The 18343-nt window shown below is 35.0% G+C and overlaps 1 protein-coding gene across 2 annotated transcripts in view; it reads right to left on the bottom strand.

Moving 5' to 3' along the window:
* GLS (glutaminase) overlaps window positions 1-18343 on the bottom strand; it is a 67630-nt gene that overhangs the window by 29982 nt on the left and 19305 nt on the right. For both annotated transcript variants that reach the window (XM_030488354.1, XM_030488356.1), the window contains exons 7-12: window positions 12710-12768; window positions 4992-5024; window positions 4662-4720; window positions 3485-3551; window positions 2894-2944; window positions 211-387 (exon numbers count right to left, since the gene is read on the bottom strand). In XM_030488354.1, the coding sequence (XP_030344214.1) occupies window positions 211-387; window positions 2894-2944; window positions 3485-3551; window positions 4662-4720; window positions 4992-5024; window positions 12710-12768 (446 nt within the window). The remainder of the gene's footprint in view (window positions 1-210; window positions 388-2893; window positions 2945-3484; window positions 3552-4661; window positions 4721-4991; window positions 5025-12709; window positions 12769-18343) is intronic.

Genomic DNA, 18343 nt, shown 5'->3' with positions numbered 1-18343 from the left:
TGGCAGAGAATAGTAAGTGCTATATGTTGTACTAGTAGTGCCATGAATACTAGGTAACATTTTCCTATATGGAGCGTTTAATTTCTAAACAATTTGTGCAACACCCTTTCCTCTCCCCCAGAAGCAAGCAAACAAGCCCTGGAACATGGAAAACACCAGCACGGATTAATCTTCCTGGTCAGTTATAACACGTATCTGCAAACTACTTACATGGAAGGCAAACTGCCCTGAGAAGTCATACATGCCACAGGAATGCATTAAACTCAAGGTATTCCGGACTGCTTCAGGACTCAGTACTCTTTCACCAGTGATTGGGCAAAAGCCACCATTAGCCAGAGTTGCTGCCATCACACTTGCCGACTCACATGTTACCTCTATTGAGCAAAGCTTATGAAAAAGAAAGAGAGATTATAAGAACTGACACTTCTAGCACAGTAAGACCAACTATAGCAGGATCAATTGTATGTCTCTACAGAAATAACATCTCAAAATAACATGTAGCTTAACAATCATTACAGATTATACTAGCCGCATCAATTAATATGGTCTGAATCTTCCTACTGTAAAGATCCCAGCAACAGTGTTTGTAAGCCCTCTTAATAGTCTGGGACAGCATTTTTCATAGGTGTCTCGTTCAATTCCACCCCCCACCCCCCTTATGTTCCTTTGAGAGGAAGAGGTGTGGAAAACAATCTCAGTATTTTGCATCTACTTAAATGGCAAAGCCACAGAATGACTGGGTTTGGTTGGGTTGTTTGTTTGGGTTTTTTTTCAATTTGAGCTTGTTTTGTGTGGTTTGGTGTTTTGTTTTTTAAGCCTTAGAAGACCCCACACATTATTAAAAGTACATTTTAAAGCTGCAAACTCTAGCACATGCAAGTCTTAACGCCAGCACTTCCTGCTGATGCAGCCTTATTTCACCTTTCTCTCATATATACTTAATGATATGTTAATGATACAACCACACGATAGTTTCTCCCAGGATCCCTGCTTCAGTACAGACTATACATACTTTGGTGACAGATCAGGAAATGTGATATGATGCAATCACCTGATGCTGCCTCATTTCTGCAGAAACCAAAAGATAAAGCTGGTTTCAACCTGAAGCTGAAATGCTACTCTGAAAAGTAAACAATCTATTGCTTGTACTCTTGCTTTTGCCAAACAGACATTACATGATACTTCATGAAGTTACCTAAGCCAAGTTTGCATGAGTAGTTACTACCTGGAATTCTTATTTTCCGGGTGCCAAACTCAATACATCCTAGTCCAATCAACTGGAGTTGCAAATCAAGAGATTGTCAGAGACGCATCTAAAATGGCAACTGTGTTTTAAACATATGAAGTATTACATAATATCACCTACTTTGAAAAAAAGTGTTTCTAGGTTCTCAGTTTAAGCACCTGCATTTTGTACCTCGGTTCTCTAAAATGAGAATAATCCATCCTCACTTTACAGAGATAACAGGGAAAAAAAAAGTTTATTCCTGCTCAGAAAGGTCACAACTTACACAAGGGAGGAAGGAGCATCACAAAGAAAAAAAAAACCCAAAGAAGAGAAATAACTAGCCTTTTAAGTAGCATCTGAGTAAAACGTTGGAAAGCAAGAATTGTACAGGGAGAAGGAAACAGAATTGCTGCTCATGTATGAGCTGTCCTTTTTCTGAGGATAGAGCAAAAAGGGGATTTTGCAAGGGTTAAAAAAAAAAATGGCACAGTCATTAAATTAGAGGTTATAATGCACTAAACGAGGTCAAATTAAAATGCACAGAAGAGTTAGTTTTGGCATTTCGTAACTTATTAATAGCTTTACGCTCAGAAGCCCATCAGGACTTGAGGCAGTGGGATAGGAAGCATTTAACAAGCATGTTAAACAGTAAATTCAAATAAATTATGTTTTGTTCTGTAATAACAAAAGTTCAGAGTAGACTATTAACTTGCACCTCATTTCCAATTCAATAAGAGGTCAATTAAGGCTAATCACATGTACCTTACTTCATAAACAGTCATTCCATCTAAAGATGCATCCCGATACAAAAACCTCAGATAAAATTTGCATTTAAAAATACTGTTTGTAATTTGCATAATACGAGCAAGTCTCATGAACCAAAACCAGATTCATTTGAGAACTAAATCCTTAAACCACGACATGGTGGTTTTGGGGTTTTTTGGGGGGAGGGTTGGTTTTGCTTGTTTGTTCCATTTTTGGGGTTTTTAAAAACTACCCCAGACAGGCTCAATCAGTACCACAACTTGAACTGCCTCTTGATCACTATATGCAGCAGACCTGAGTTGTGAACGTTTTAACATTAGGAAACCCCTACTGAGGAAATACCTCACACTAGCCAAGTTCTCACTGTGTGACAGTTGCAAGTAACTTGCTGAAAGTGAAAAAGGAGAAAAAAAAAATGGGGAGGGGGAATATATGACTAGATTCTTCATTTTACTCATAAGCACTGAATTAAACAAAAAGGAGGAGATACTCATATCACTTCATTTATAACACTACCCTTAAGCTTACGACAGAGCATGCATATACCATTCTAGTTACACACAGAGTTTAAAGTACTTCACAATACATTAACGAGCAGCAAGAAGCAAAGAAGCAGAAATATTTTGTCAAACTCGCTGAATACAAGACATTGTAAAACACTAGTAGTTAGGAGCTTCAAGATTATTGCTACTTTGCATTAGCAGTAAAGACACCTAAGTACATCACATAAAACCAAATCTGGATACATCAAGTACATCATTCATTTCCAGAGTTTAACAGAACCTGACAAGTTTTAACTGTAAGCAAATTAAAGCCTTCACATCTATGAACAAATCAGCTTCTACTGCTTATAATAATAATTCTAAGTCTATAATGAGTCTCAATTTTCAAGTCAGTTACCTGAAAATAGAAGTCTAATATAGCAACCATATCCGTGCCTTCAGGAAAGCACTGAGGAAGAAAAATAAAGAGTCTTTAGGTAAAGTTATTATTAGTTTTTTAAAAATAACACTTTTATAGAGACAAATTGATCTATAGGCTTGTCAGCGTATTAAGCATTATGCAGATTTTAAATATTTATTTCAATGTAACAGTAGAAATATTGAGTCTCATCAGATTTAAAAACAACACAGTGCAGTGAGGTCAATACGCTAGGTATGAAAATATTTTTAGTACAGCTTTCAACATCTTTAAATCGGACAACTGCAAAATGCATTTAGGAGTTTTATAAAGTCATCTGTACAGTACAGATTATGCATTTTATGACAAAACAAATTATCTTGATTACAATAGAGAAAAAAGATTATAGGCATTCTATTAGAATGACTTAAGCATCACTTTCTAAATGACATTTTGAATAGCAGTATAAAGCATGTACACTATTAGAATAATTTATGCTATACTGTTCATTAAGTAAATTAAAAATCTTCACAAATAATGCAAAAACCCCACCACAGAGCCTCCAAAATACAATAAGCAAAAGAGATTAACCTTTTTTTCTTTCAAGTAATAGCCGATTGCAAAATTTCTATCTCCACTCTCTCTTTCGGACTGGAACCTTAAAATAAAGAAATAAAAAATGAGAGAAGGCAAAAAGACAAACTTTCCAAGAAAACCACTGAACTTCAGAGACATGTGATGTAATTCACTAAAACTGCATGTAAAGGGATACATTGCTGCTGAACACAAACATTCTACTAACGGGACAGACGCTGCCTTAGAAGTTCATCCCAGTACACCCAGTTGGAGTGAATTACCTTTTACATTTGAATACACACAGTACTGGTTATCTACACATATGTAGCTGACTCTGGAATAAAGCAATGCAGCATAAAATCCTACTCTTGGAAGCATATCTGAAAAGGCCACAGTGGAATGAAACATTCCTCAAGAGCTGCAGAGAAAGGATCACTCACTGACAACACTGATGAAACTAGTGAGAAACCTGAGGATCAAGCTGCAGGTCAGGTAATGATCGTCTGATGGCTGAACAGTTTATCATGATGATTAATTAAGGATGAAACCTGAAGGAGGAATCTGTATAATACAAGCATAGGTAACTCTCTCCTGTCTGCTTCCTTCAATGGTAAAGATTTTTACATTACCAAAGCTCAGGAAAAACACTAGTTGATCTCATCCTGCTGTATGGAATCTTTATGATTTTCCCAGTGCTGCATCAAAACAATAAAGATTTTTGGAATCCTATACATTGAGTCAATGAGGAGAACTGTTTTAGAAAATAACTGAAATGTGCAAAATAGAATCATAGAATAGTTTGGGTTGGAAAGGACCTTAAGATCATCTAGTTCCAAGCATAAGGAGTCCCAATTGTAAAAAGTATGCTTGCTAAACATTTGATACGCAGCCTTCAACTTGCAGAGTTTAATTATTAATATGAATACCAGTAAGATAAGAGCTGCACTTACAGCTCTCACTGCCATAGCAGCAGAGCACTAAGAATAATGCAATTTTGAAGAGACAACCAACACTTTTATGTGGCATTTAGCCACACTTATGTCAGAGGCTTAAATTTTAAGCCAAAGACACCCTCTAATATTAGAGATTAAGTGATAGTTTCAGTATAAATATCTCTGCTGTAAGCTCAATAGTTCGACTATCAGTTGAGGCATCTTCCACCTAACTTCATTAAGTAAATAAAAATACTTACGTAGCATTACTGAATCCAACATACTCATTACCAGCCATTTTATTCATGAATTGCATCACCTGTTAGAGATAGAGAGGATGGGGGAAAAGCATGCTAACATTTTCAGACCTTAAAGAGTTATAACTGACAAACTTTTAATCCAGTTTTATCCTAAATCTTGTAACACAAGTTTACAAATGCAGTCCAAATCACTAGACATTTAAACAACAAAGTGCAGATAAAAAGACAAAACATTTGAAATTACTACAATTTCACTTGCAATCCCATTGCCATCTTGAAATGTTTACCACTGGATTCAGTTAAAAAAAGAATGTTGTAATATTAACTTACATAGTCAAATTTTTCTGCATTATTTGCTCCTTGCTGCAAGAAAAGAAAAAATAATTTACAAAAATTGTTAACGTAAGAAAGAAGTTAGTGCACTTAACAGTATTAGGATTTTTAATGCATATAACTAAGATACGAGGCTAATTAAGAATAAGGTACTACAAACATTTCATATATTAATGAAAAAATTAAAGTGTTAGATAAGTAAAGCTCTAACTATCATTTAAATTAAAAAATACTATAAGAGTCTTATCAAACGACCTGTATGTTGAAAATGAATTTAAACTGAAAAAGGTATGCTTTATTTTAAGTGTTCTCTATTCAACTTTACGTGCTTAGCATAAGTAAACGTAGTAGCTAAAGCTAAAAATAAAGCAACTACAATTAGGATAATTATAATGAAATCACTAACTGTTTCTAGATTAGTAACTCAAAGGTATTCATGTACTACCAACAGAGCTGAGCGTAGGAAAAGTTCAGGCTACTGAAGTTAAAGTAATTCCATGGCTAGCACCCATACTAAGAATTTAGATGAAAGACTTAAAGTGTTACCCCTTATTAAAAAAATAATTGCATTGAATCAAAAATATCTGATTTGATTAATATCTGATTAATGTCCTACCTGTTAAAAACTCAACAGCTAGAAAAATAGAATTTTACATTATGTAAGGGGAAGAAAAAAAAAAAAATCTAAATCCCACTTAAGGATGCTAGTGCAACTTAATTCTTAGGGTTGGTTGGTTGGTTGGTTGGTTGGGTTTTTTTCAGAGAGGATGAGGGGTGTTATTTTAGGGCTTCCCCCAGATTAAGAACATTCTCTAATTTAATAGCTGCTAGTTAAAGACTGTATTAATTCTTTATAGGTATCTGATAGGCGACCTTTCACAAATTTCTGTAGCAAGATGGTTCAAGAGGGGTGGGAGGTAAAAAACAGCACGTCGTCTGCCTGGGGGAGTTTTTAATTTTTTGAAGTAGCCAACTAGAATTTTTTAAAGAAGTTTAAAAAAAAAACAATGGCACCACATCCACCAGTGGAAATAATGTATCTGGAGAAGATGCTTTTATAAATAATTTTAGCATTGAAGAAACTCTATTTAGATAACATAATTCTGTTTCACACATCTCAAACAATTCAAGACACTAATTGCACTGTGTGTGGTATGGGAATGGGGAAGGAAGTGGAAAAAAACCGAAGCTTTGTATGAACCAGTATTTTACTTAATGAAACGCATAAAGCCAGTCTCATTTCCCACTCTGTATGTGGATTATGGTGTTGCAGATAATCTCTGAAGCCCATGCATCAGCTCAGCTACAAGAGGATGTGCAGTCATACACGTACGATCACTAGCTGAAAGGAACACCACACTGTTTGGTCAAAATTATGCGCCAGTGATTACCTTATGCTTAAAGGCTAATAAACTTGCTCTTAAAGGCAATACTCTCTAGCTAATTTGCAATAAGATAAAAAAATCATGATACATTTCATCAAAATGTTCCTGTATAATATACCAGAACACAAGTCTTAAAAATTTATCTCCAAATCTGTTCAATGAAAAATAATTAAAAGAAGAAATTACCAACTTCATTGAACTGTTGCAGTTGTCAAAATATTCCATAGATCCTAATGCTGTAAAATATGTAACAACATTTAAACCACAAAAACCTTTTCAACCTTTCAAATGCACAATGAACATCTTTTTCTGGGAAAGTGGGTCAGCATTAGTCGTGGGATGCTGCATTGATAACTGTATGGTTAGACACGTATAATAAATTGAAACAAGTTCTTTTTGTTAAAAAAAGAAAGAGGGAGAAAGGGATCATGCTTTCTGCAAAAATATAAATACATAATACTTCAATTTTTGCGTAGTCGAAAAAAATTCCTATCCCTTCAACTAAAACCTGGCTTTCCTAGCAGCATATAAAATTGGTGGGCAAAAGACTCAGTGCAAACTTTTTCCACATCAAGTTGTTACAAAAAAAAAAAAGTTTCCCTTTTAAAATTTACATCTCATCTTGTATTTTGGGAAGAAAATCTTCTGTATACTAACTCGGATGATGCGGTTTTAGTCTTTGACATTCCATATACTTGTATAGATACTTTGTATCAAGCACAAAAGCATCATTACCAACATTAAACTGCTCATATACCTAAGATATTTGCCTAAGTAATGACATGACCAAGACCTCAGTAGGGATTTAATATAACACAGAACTAAACCAGAAAACTTTGCTTTCATACGCATGATGACTAAAAAGCCCAACATACTAGCTTCCCTCTTTCAGCAGCTGACAGAGGTATGCTGCTCCTCCTAAAAAGCTGAAGAGACACAGAGGCAACACACATTCTGTGATTAAAATTCAATTGCAAACATAAAAACCTAAGATTCAGAGTACAGAGCAACATTTCCATAATAACTTAAACAAGAGACAACAAAACCTCTGTTCTTGCACAAGTGCTTCTTATTTTTAGCTTGATTCTATAAGGTTGGGGGCACTGCGACAACATTTCTTAAAAAGCATTTTATTTAAGTTCAGATGCAATTCATCTGTCTAGAACATCAAAGGAAACATTCCATGCACTAACTCCACAAACACTTAGTACACTTACTGGAACATATATTCATATACACACTTGTGTACACATGCTCGTGTGTATATGCATATGGAAAAAACTTCTAAATGAATATAAAATGAAACTGAAAATGTTAAGATTGAAGCAGTTTGATAGGCAGAAAATTCAAACTTGCAGAAGACAGCTCAATACAATTTTGTAAATACTTCAAACCACAATGGACACTACAGCTGTCAATCATAAATTTGAATTTTTTGACTGTGTCAGGTTCTAGTGATCTTCTCTTTTCCTATTTTAAACAAGGTACTTTCATTGTTTGTATTTCTACTAGAAAAATATAAGCAGTTGCATAGGTTGCATGCCTATATGTACATAGGAAAGAAGAGACCCATGGATACTCACCAGAGCAACAACAAAATTAGGCAATATTTGTTAGAAAAGTAGTTAATATTAGCCACTTCTCATTGATCAACATTCAGTGTTTACACCATTAGACCACATAAGCTCCTACCACGTGTCTCTTGTTAAAATAGTTTTTCAATTTTGAGTCTAAGCCAAGCTAATAAAAACATCTGGATCATGAGAAGTTTATAATCTTCTAATAATATAAGATTATTTAAAAAATAATTCCTAGATTTTTTTTTTTTAAACCAAATTTATAACCTATCACTGCATGAAAACATCCAGGGGGAAGAAAAAAATAATCTTAGTACTATGTCAAGAATGCAGGAAAACATTTCTGTTTTACATTTGTGCATTTTACATTAACTTAACTAATAATGTGCTTAGTTTTCTGTACTTACATAGGTTTTTAATTTTATGTGTTAATCTGGGCCTGTTCTGTGAGAACTGGTGTCTTGACTGCTTAGCGTGCCATTGCAGCTCTGAAATACTTGAGAGCACACTGTCATCGACAGCATTTGACCCACTAAGACCAATACTGTTACTGTTTCAAATACATGTAAGAATTATTTGTGTCCTTCAGGTATTAAAATATTTGCATATGTGACCACTGAACACGTCATTTTAAACATCACTACTACATATTCTATGTCAAATAATGTTCAATACACTGAAGTCATAATAAAAAGCAAGTGCAGAATAATGTGAAGGTATGTTCGATTCAAAATTAGTTACTACAAGAAAATTAATAACTCAGGAGGAGAGGAAACTTCACCAAAATAAAGACAAGTATCTGGCAGAGAAGATCACAACGCCAACACATGTTTTAAGGTGGTATATATGTACATTTACACATCAGTCTACCAGGAAGGATAACTGGAATGGGTAGCATAGAGCAATTAAGCTAAATCTGTACTATTTATTGAAACTATATTGTCAAATAAACCCAATAAACCATGCATTTTTCTCACTCTCAAGTATTAGACCATAACTGTATAGGTTCCCCAGTAACTGTATCCTGACAGCAAAGAGATCCTTGGCACAGCTGGAGAGCTTTTTCCACCACGCTTTGCCTCATTTATTTTATGACTTATCAGCATATATAGAAAGCTCTTAAATATATCATAGAATCAACCAGGTTGGGAAAGACCTTTAAGATCATGAAGTCCAACCGTTATATCAGATACACCTCCATGTTCTATTAAAAAAAAAAAAAAAAAAACAACCCAAAAACAACCAAACAAAACACATACACCAAAAAACCCCAACAAAACCAGCAACAAAAAGCTTTCATTGAATTAAGTTTTTTCAGGGTCAGTAAGATCAGCATTTTCATTTTCTTGTACACCACCTTTTCTGCAAGGACTACGATTATTGCTATGCCACCCCAACATGTCTGAATGCTTCCCACATTAATTCACCACCATAGAATACCTCCCCCTTCAGCAAGCGTTCTAGTCTGTCACAGTCTATGTAAGACTCTGCGTGTGGTTGTCAGCACTTGGAGGATTTATAAACACTGTATTTGCCCAAATCTTTGCAGGTTTACTAGGAAAACTTTTATCTACAGATGGAATCTTGAATCTCTGGTGATTCCTTCCACAGCCATCTGCTGCCTTCTACATATTTCACTCTGAACCCTTCCTCTTCATCCCATTTGCATCTCTAATGCGCTGTACTCCCCAGTCAGGAAAGATACATGTAAGTGGGCAATTGCGGACACAAACATTGATATTTCTGGAGTTAACAGGCTTTGAGAACTGAGTTTGAGGTTTAAGAAGAAAAACAACAGCTCAAAGCACTAAAAATCTACCCATACTACAGGCAATGAAGACTTTTCCTAGTCAATGTGATGTACAGAAATCTGAGTGGTTACAGAGCACTGAATCTGTACTAAATCTCAATCTTCTTATCTCAAGCACCTGTACTTTCTTGGAGACATGGAAGAATTTAGCATTTTATCAAATATCACTTTTCCACAAACTTTTGTAATTGCCACTACAATTTTCTTTTTGGCAAGAGTTATTTGAAAAATGTAACTATGTAATTTATGTAAGTAGTAATAAAGGCAAATGGCTGTACAATTACAAACAAGGGAAAAGGTCCTTAGGGGTTCTGAAAATTTTATTTCCTTAAAACTGGCCTACAGGAGGTCCTTTTGCTAAAGCATTTGCATTGTAGATACATGCTTTAAATAGCTGGAACAGTCTGTGGAGTGCAATGCAGTACAGCTAGAACAGAGCCATGAGTTAAAGCATCAAAACGTAAATATATTGTAGTTCCAAGCACATGATGGCAGGAGAATCATGTAAGCTGGTAAAAGTATGATATAGTCATGCCTAAGTAAGCAAAACAAATATTGTAGTAAACATGCACACACACTTTCTTATGAATAGCAAGGACTATACATAATATGTTACAGTTTAGGTCTATGCTCTGTTCCAAGGTGTGTATACCAAATTCTTAAAGTCAGAACTGTGGATATGATGCTAAGAAGCCCTTTTTTCCCCCCTAAAATGTTAATGTAATACATATCCTGACAAAAAACATCATCTCTTATCCACAAGTAATCGTAATTTGTGTCAGATACTAAGGACAGTTGTGTGCAAGAGCATGCATACTAACAGCTGCTGAATTCAGTGCAATGTATGTAAATTTTGGAAGACTTCTTGAATCAAGTTCTCAGAAAGGTAAAATAATGAATATCAAAGGAGGTAAAAGTATTCTTAACGCTGAAATACAGCAACAATCTCTCCATAGCTATCAACATGTTATCATTAGATAAATGTCATACATGGTAAATTCAACCATGCTTAAGAATTCCTTAATTTTCTTGGACTCCAAGTGCCATACAGAGTCTTCAAGATATGCAAGTAACACCTTAATATACAGAATGAATGAACAGGAACTGAGGGCAGAACATGGGTTAATGAAGCCAGCTTTTCCAGAAAAAAAAAAAAAAGAAGACTTAGATTAGATCAAATATAGATGCAAATTACTTAAATCACTGAACAGTTAGTAGGAATTTTGTGAAGTTGGAGACTGAGAAGTTATTTCACAATAAATACAACTATTAAGTAACTTTGTATCTGTGACCCTCTATGTAATTTTCCTCAGAATATGTTTAGTTTGGTTAGTTATTCAAATGATAAATGGTATCTTAGTGTAAGCAGTACATAATATAATCTACATTTTAATCACACTGGAAACAAATAATGGAATGTGATAAGATATGCGTCCATTAGACGTGCAGTTACCACATGCAAAAAATGTTAGTGCAACGCAACACTCTTCATAAGAACATTACAGAAAAAAAGAAATTAAAAGAACACCCAGCAAAAACAATCCCCCAACCTTCTAACAAATACCACAATTGCATGCAGTAAACAAATCCATGTTATCTATTCAGAAGTACACCATTTATCAAGAACTATGTGCCTTCTGCAAGAGGCACATGCTTGTGTCTTGCCTTCTGACCAGTAGGGCATGTTGTAGTAGGACTAACATTTCAGACAAATGTGTTCAGTCAGATTTTTAAAATTCACTATTATCCAAAGTGAATTTCAATGCTCAGTCAACCTTTAAAAAGATATTAAACGTGAATAAATTTACCTGTCATACTTAAGGCCATTTTCTTTCACCTACAGCTATTAAAGATAAATGTCTTTAAGCAGGAGTTCTTACACCTTCTTCAAATATAAAATAACAGAAAATCATGATCTAAGTAATTTTAAAATCAACAATTTGGAAATAGGAAGTAGGAAACACACTGATGGACCTTGAAACATAAAAAGAAAAACAAGATTTTTAGACCTCTGAAGTAACAGTATTAAGTTTTCTACTTCAAAACTCCAGGGGACTGACAAGTTCCCTACAATTCTACTCAGGTACCCTTAGGAAAAAGAAATAAAAATAAAAAACAGTATTTTTATTGTACCAGTGGCTATCGAAAAAAAAAAAAAAGGTAGAAAATACAAATAAAGTATCTGGCAAACATTAGCATTACATGGAATTTGTGCCACTTACAACTTCAAGAGACATATACAGCTATTCTAAGGCAAAATCAAATACAGTTTTCTAGAAATTTCAAGATCGTGGACTAAAAATGTTATGTCATTATTCAGCTATGCTTTACTCAGTAAAATACAGGTACCTGTTTCCAAACACACTTATTTAAGCACATTCAACATCCCAACAGAAACTATGCAGCATCAAAGTTAAACATGATTTAGTTGTAGAGTATGTTAATAGCAGACAAACTCAGTATTAAAACTGACATATAGCTGCATTGCTCCTATACAGATTATAGTCTCTTGCATTTCTTGTGCACAGCAAGAAATATTCTTGTAACTTCTAACTATATACGAGCATTAGACATTCAGAAACATGTTTCTGAGTGCTACAGAGTATACTCCTGAGGATATATTCTTAGCATTTAACAAGTATGAGACAATTCTCTCTAGAGAGTATCAAGTACTGTGCAGTTAAAGAAGGAACAAAACTAAAAACTCTAAGGAAAAAGAGAGTCTTTCAGCTGCACTGTTACTTTTAAAGAACTACTAATCTAATACTGCATTTGTTTGGAAGTGTCACTATTTCCAAAACATCAGAGCTTGTCTATCTGCTCATGAGTAAACTGCCATCCAATAATGCACACATAAAATAAAAACAGTTCATTATCTGCACGAGACACTTTTTCTACCTGCCATTAAAATATTCTGAGAGAAACTAAAAATTAAGTTTTTACCTTGATTAAAGATGTGATCACAATTGCTCCAGCATTCACCATAGGGTTATGAGGCCTGTCTGTGAAATAAAGTTTTCAATTACAAATACATGCCATGACACATTTGTCAAACAAAACTAGAAAGGTGATTAATAGAAAAATGATACGTATTAATTAGTGTTTAAGAGAAAAATTATAAATATTAAGGTAAAAACTAGTATTAATGCATGACTTAAAGTTATGATTATGGAATATCATCCTAAATAAAAAATTATTAGTCCAACATTATACAGAAGTTTTTGTAATTGTGAGCAAAGTATTTTTACACTTTAGACCACACTCAGCCTTACACTGATTAATAGCCCAGTAAATTTATCTGCTTGGTGTCATTTCTCTTCTTGAACATTTTGAATCCTCTCCAGCGTTTCAAGATTTGATCAATGCAACACGTACAAGTGGAACAACCCCTAAAGGACTCTCCCATTTTTCCTGCAAGTTATCAAGTCTCAGTGATTTTAAGGGTCCAGACAGGTCCTTAAACAAAAAGAATTATAGTTCTTGAATTTCTTTATTGCTGTACATGAATACAAAGTCCTGTTTCTTTTTAAAAATCAAGAGGTTCCTGCTGGCAGCTCCTGAAATACAACTAACAATTTACTCATCCTCACTAGAACTTACTTTATAAATGACTTGCACGTAGCTGCTACACTGAAGTTTCTTATCATTAACCTCCACATTAACAGTATTTTTGCATTTCCAGTCATTCTAGCCTGCTCATGTGAATGAATCTTTCTTTCTTTTCCAAAAGAATCTTTCCTTATCAGCTGTTTTCCTTTTCCCAAATACTTTCATTCATCAACATCTACCTCCTAGTTATATTCTTTTGTTGTTGTTTTAACTAACATTTTTGCTGTACATTTTAACTAGGATGTTGATTCTTGAGAGTCCTGGCATCTGAAAACCTCAACCAATTCTCAATACATTAATATTGTGACAGGTTTGAATTATTCCTTTTATTTTCCATTACTTTATCTCCAAAATATTCATTTTAAAAACACAAAAAAAGTTTTCACCATTTTTCTACATAATATACACACAAACACTAAAAAGAACTTGAGATGATTGCTTTTTGGAGATTAGTCTGACATTCACAGTATATACAGACATGTATTTTCCCATGAAAATTACACTGGTCGTGGTCAACAGCACTTAGCCGGATATGACTATCAGACAATCTCAAAAAATTAATCATCTCAAGTTCCTTTTAGTATTTTTCAGAAAGCCAGTATTAAAGGAACTTTTATAAAAAATATCAAGTTATTCTATTAGTGAAAAGGTAAGACCAATACCTTGGGTCAAATGTATTTGACTTTTGATTAAAACCAGATTTTGAGTAGGAAAAACAGCATTCCCCATAGCTTCCTAACTCTCTCTCTCCTTAGGGACCATATACCTGAACACCAGTCAAAGGCGTTTCAAGTCAAATGACAAATCCCAACATCGCAGACGGCTGGTCAGAATGAACATCTGGAGGTCATCTCCTCCACCCTCCTACTCAAAGCCAGGCTATTGCCAAGGTTGCACCAGGTCAGTCATGCCCTTATCTGAGTCTTGAAAACCACCAAACATGGCAAATCCTCTAACTCTCCAGCAATCCTGTTCCTCCTAGAGGGCAAGTTATCCTGACATCCAGCCTGCACGACCCAAGCCGCTGCGGGGAGGCCACTGGCCCTTGTTCTATCATCTGCCACTACCAAGAAGAGTTACACAAATCTTCATCTTTGCAATTGCTCTTCAAGAGTTTTAAGTAGCTCCCAGGGGAGCCCCTAACCTCCCCTTCTCAACTGCTCCTTGGGAGTTATGTGTCCGAGACTGCACAGCACTTCGGCAGTCCTTCACTGAAGCCCTCTCCAGTTTTTCAACTGCGGATTCCAACTCCAGACACACAGTCCCACACAACACTGGCTTCGTGCATGATCAGAACAGAATCACCCTCATTTCTTGCTCTAGCTACTCTTCTTGTTTTTACAGCTTCCTCTCATCAATATCAGGTATCATTCCAGTCCATACATATGTTAACAAATTTATCGTATACAACCCATTATAAACGTATTTGTATGAATCTTTTGCTCTTGATTGTTCTGCACATATCTATGGTTTTAATTTGCCATACAGTATAAAGAAACCCCCACCCAAAAAAACCCCACGCAAACCACACTTCATATGTATATTAGATGACGTATAACGTTTATTTAGCATTCAGCAACTCAAAAGCTTATCAATGTGCTAAGTCCACACAGACAACATATCCTCAGAAATTCTATTGTGTCTCATTTCCTTCAAGACATCTCCACTTACCTTCAGTGGTTACCTTTTCCTCTACTCTGCAGATTCCCATCTCTCACTGCTTAATATCTCAAACTACATGTACCAGTTCTGGCCACTTTACAACCAACACACTTCTATGTGCTGCCCTCACATAAGAATGGCAGGAACCTTCTGATGAAATTAAACACGGGCTTTTCTGCATGTGCTTCTGAAATGAAGTTGTGTTTTGTTCCCCCCCTTGATAAGTCAGCAAGGAAAAATCATTGTGGGAGCCTTCACAGCTATGGGGAGATAGAGGAGTCTGACAATGCACACTAATAAAAGCTCTTCTCCGAGGGTCTCCTACTGCTGCACATCACAGATTTGAGTAGGACACCATCCATTAATCCACTGCTGCCTCTTCTAAGCAGAATAAAGTCTGTCAGGCTATCCAGGTCTCAGGAAAGCAATTTTCACTATTATCCCTAGATAGTGAAAGCACCAGATAATACTATCCAACATCTCCCCTACAAAGATATCTGTAATTGACAGACAACCCTTCTATCTTGCCACAATAGCTACAGGCATTCTAGAGAGGTGGTTGATGCCCCAAGCCTGTCAGCATTTAAAAGGCGTTTGGACAACACCTTTAATAACACGCTTTAACTTTTGGCCAGCCCTGAAGCAGTCAGGCAGTTGGACTAGATGACTGTTGTAAGTCACTCCCAACAGAAATATTCTATTCTACAACAAAGAAACTCCCCACAGACTTACTATATACTGGCCTTTTTTAAGGGCCAGGATGCCTAAATAAAGTCTTCCAAAAGATTCTTGCTTATTTCAAAGAAGAGCTGTGTTCCACTCCCATCAATAACACTTCTATTTCCAGGTATCTTTTCTCCTCTTAGGGATGTATAGGTTCTGATGCTACATGAATTTTTAAGTAAAGTCATACATAGGTCTCTTTCTAAAGCAGCAGAAACTACTGATTTACTGCACAGTGGGTGCCATCAGCAAGGGGATTTCACATTGTACAACAACAAGGAATGAAGGTTGATACCACAATTGCAACGAAAAGGTGAACAATTGCATCTATTAATCGTTAGAGATATCAAACTCTGCAAAGCTGACACACATCACTAAACACACACACATAAACTATATATAATCAAATAACAAAGGCAATGATCTGCTCAGACTGAAAAAAAAATCTTTTATGAGACTTGCGGAGAAGTTGCATATTACTGTATCATTACACTCTGGAGTAAATTAGTGTCTTTAGCCTTAATGAAAAGCACAAGTCTTAATAACCCTTTGCCTTTATCTGGGGTGCCCTGATTAAGTCTACCACTGATTCAACAATTTTCCTCTTGCATAAACCACCCATCTAACAGCCTCTGAATGATAAATATATTCTTCACCAATACAGCACTGTCTTCCCTGTGGGAAGGAGATACTTGTCTGGAACAGCCTCTTACCTAGACAGCTGCAACATATTTAACGGGTACATCTAAATTCAAAATAAAAGTAAATATAATTTATTTAGTTACCTGAAAATCTCCCCACTGAACACCACTACTGAAATGGCTAAAAATATGTAATTTTTAATATCTCAAAACAGTTTTGACAGTTCGCATGACTGCTCTAGCAACCTGCCACGCAATTATGCCATAGGGAAACCAGACCTTTCCCCTAATAAACTCAAGTTACACTGCTTTTCCTCTGCCAGTTCTTCTGACCTTTTTTGTCTGTCATTTGCCTTAGGCCTTTCTTGTAGGACTGGCTCACAGTCTTTGAGCACAGCAAGCAGAGCTTGCCACACATACACAATACAGACATTTTTAACACCCATTACGGCAAGTTCTTCCTGATACAACATCAAAATGTGTTTGTCCAATACAAAAACTTAAAGAAAGAATGACATCTTTACTTAACAAAATCCTCCAGCAGAATAAACAACTTCCTGGTAATCCCTCATTTAATTACAATGCAATATTTATTACTGGACTAAGTTCCACAAAATTGTATTACAGGACTAATTTTGCAAATTATCATAAAGAGAAGGTCATGTGTATGGATAAGAGATATTAACTGCACATGCACACAGGTATTGTCAGACATGTTGCATCATAAACTCAATAGGCATGAAAAAACCTGCAAACTGCTGCATGGTCATAACCAAGAAAATTATTCCTGATGATACCTACACAGACACATTTTAATATGTAAAATTCTTGAGCTATTTCAATCAACTATAATAATCTGGTTTTAATTAAAATGGGAATTGCTTTAATCCTCCAGAACTCTGAATTGTTCGATGGGCTACGTGTTCCTTCTGATTAAAAAAAAGTTTTAAAATTTAATATTCATACAGCTGCAGAAATTCCCAAATTTCCATTGTACAGCTCAGATTTTATTCAAAACTTATAACAAAACCGTGTTACTAAGAATCATTAAGTTGGCACTTTTAGCTATGATTTAAAATTGCCTTGTAATAGTCTCCATACTTTCCAGCTTGAATCTCAATACTAATAAAGAAATGGAAGAACATCCTGTTTTAGGAATCTTTAATGCAGTAAGTATAAAAAATAGCTAACCAGTTTTCAAATACCTGTATACCACTTCATAAAATCCTGATTACAAATATGAAATTCAACTATATGAGAATTAGAAAGCAAATAGATTAAATATATTTTTTTATTTTCAAATCTGATCTTCAAAGCAGTTATGTATGTTCAAACTGCCAAATACTCTGCATATCCAAACTTCATATATCAATTTAAATCTTCATATATTAAGTGTAATCCCTTCTTCCCTTCCTTCACTCATAGAAACCCAACTTCCCTTTCTCTCCCTTAACTGAAATGTTCCTATTTATTAGACTCTGACCTTCTGCTTTAAATCTTTTGTTTAAGGACTACATAAGAGGCTCTTCAGGTCATATTCTAATGCATTTTTCTTATGTCAATTATACCAGCCAGACAAGCACACACTTAAAAATTGCAACTTTTACTACGTGAATTAGTCTTTTCTATTAATTTCAGGCACACTGGTCAAACTTTTAATAATCCCAATTCTCTTATTGCATAAGTCTTATAAACACTCTTGAAGTCTAACCATAATATAAAATACCCCAGCCTAACAATTCGCCTTCTCATAGTTCAATTTTAAAAATAGGAATAAAAAAGAAAATTATACTTTCTATAATTCCATTAAAAATAAAAATAAAAAAAAACCCACAACAAACAAACACACAAAACCAAAGAACACCTACATTGATCCAAATTAAAAATGAACGATTTTCAGCACCAAAGCTGCTTTTTTTAAATGAAAGTTTTCTTAGGACAG

Source organism: Strigops habroptila, chromosome 5, assembly GCF_004027225.2.
Source record: "Strigops habroptila isolate Jane chromosome 5, bStrHab1.2.pri, whole genome shotgun sequence".
In the NCBI taxonomy this organism is placed as follows: domain Eukaryota; kingdom Metazoa; phylum Chordata; class Aves; order Psittaciformes; family Psittacidae; genus Strigops; species Strigops habroptila.
This window is presented reverse-complemented; position numbering and strand designations above follow the sequence as displayed.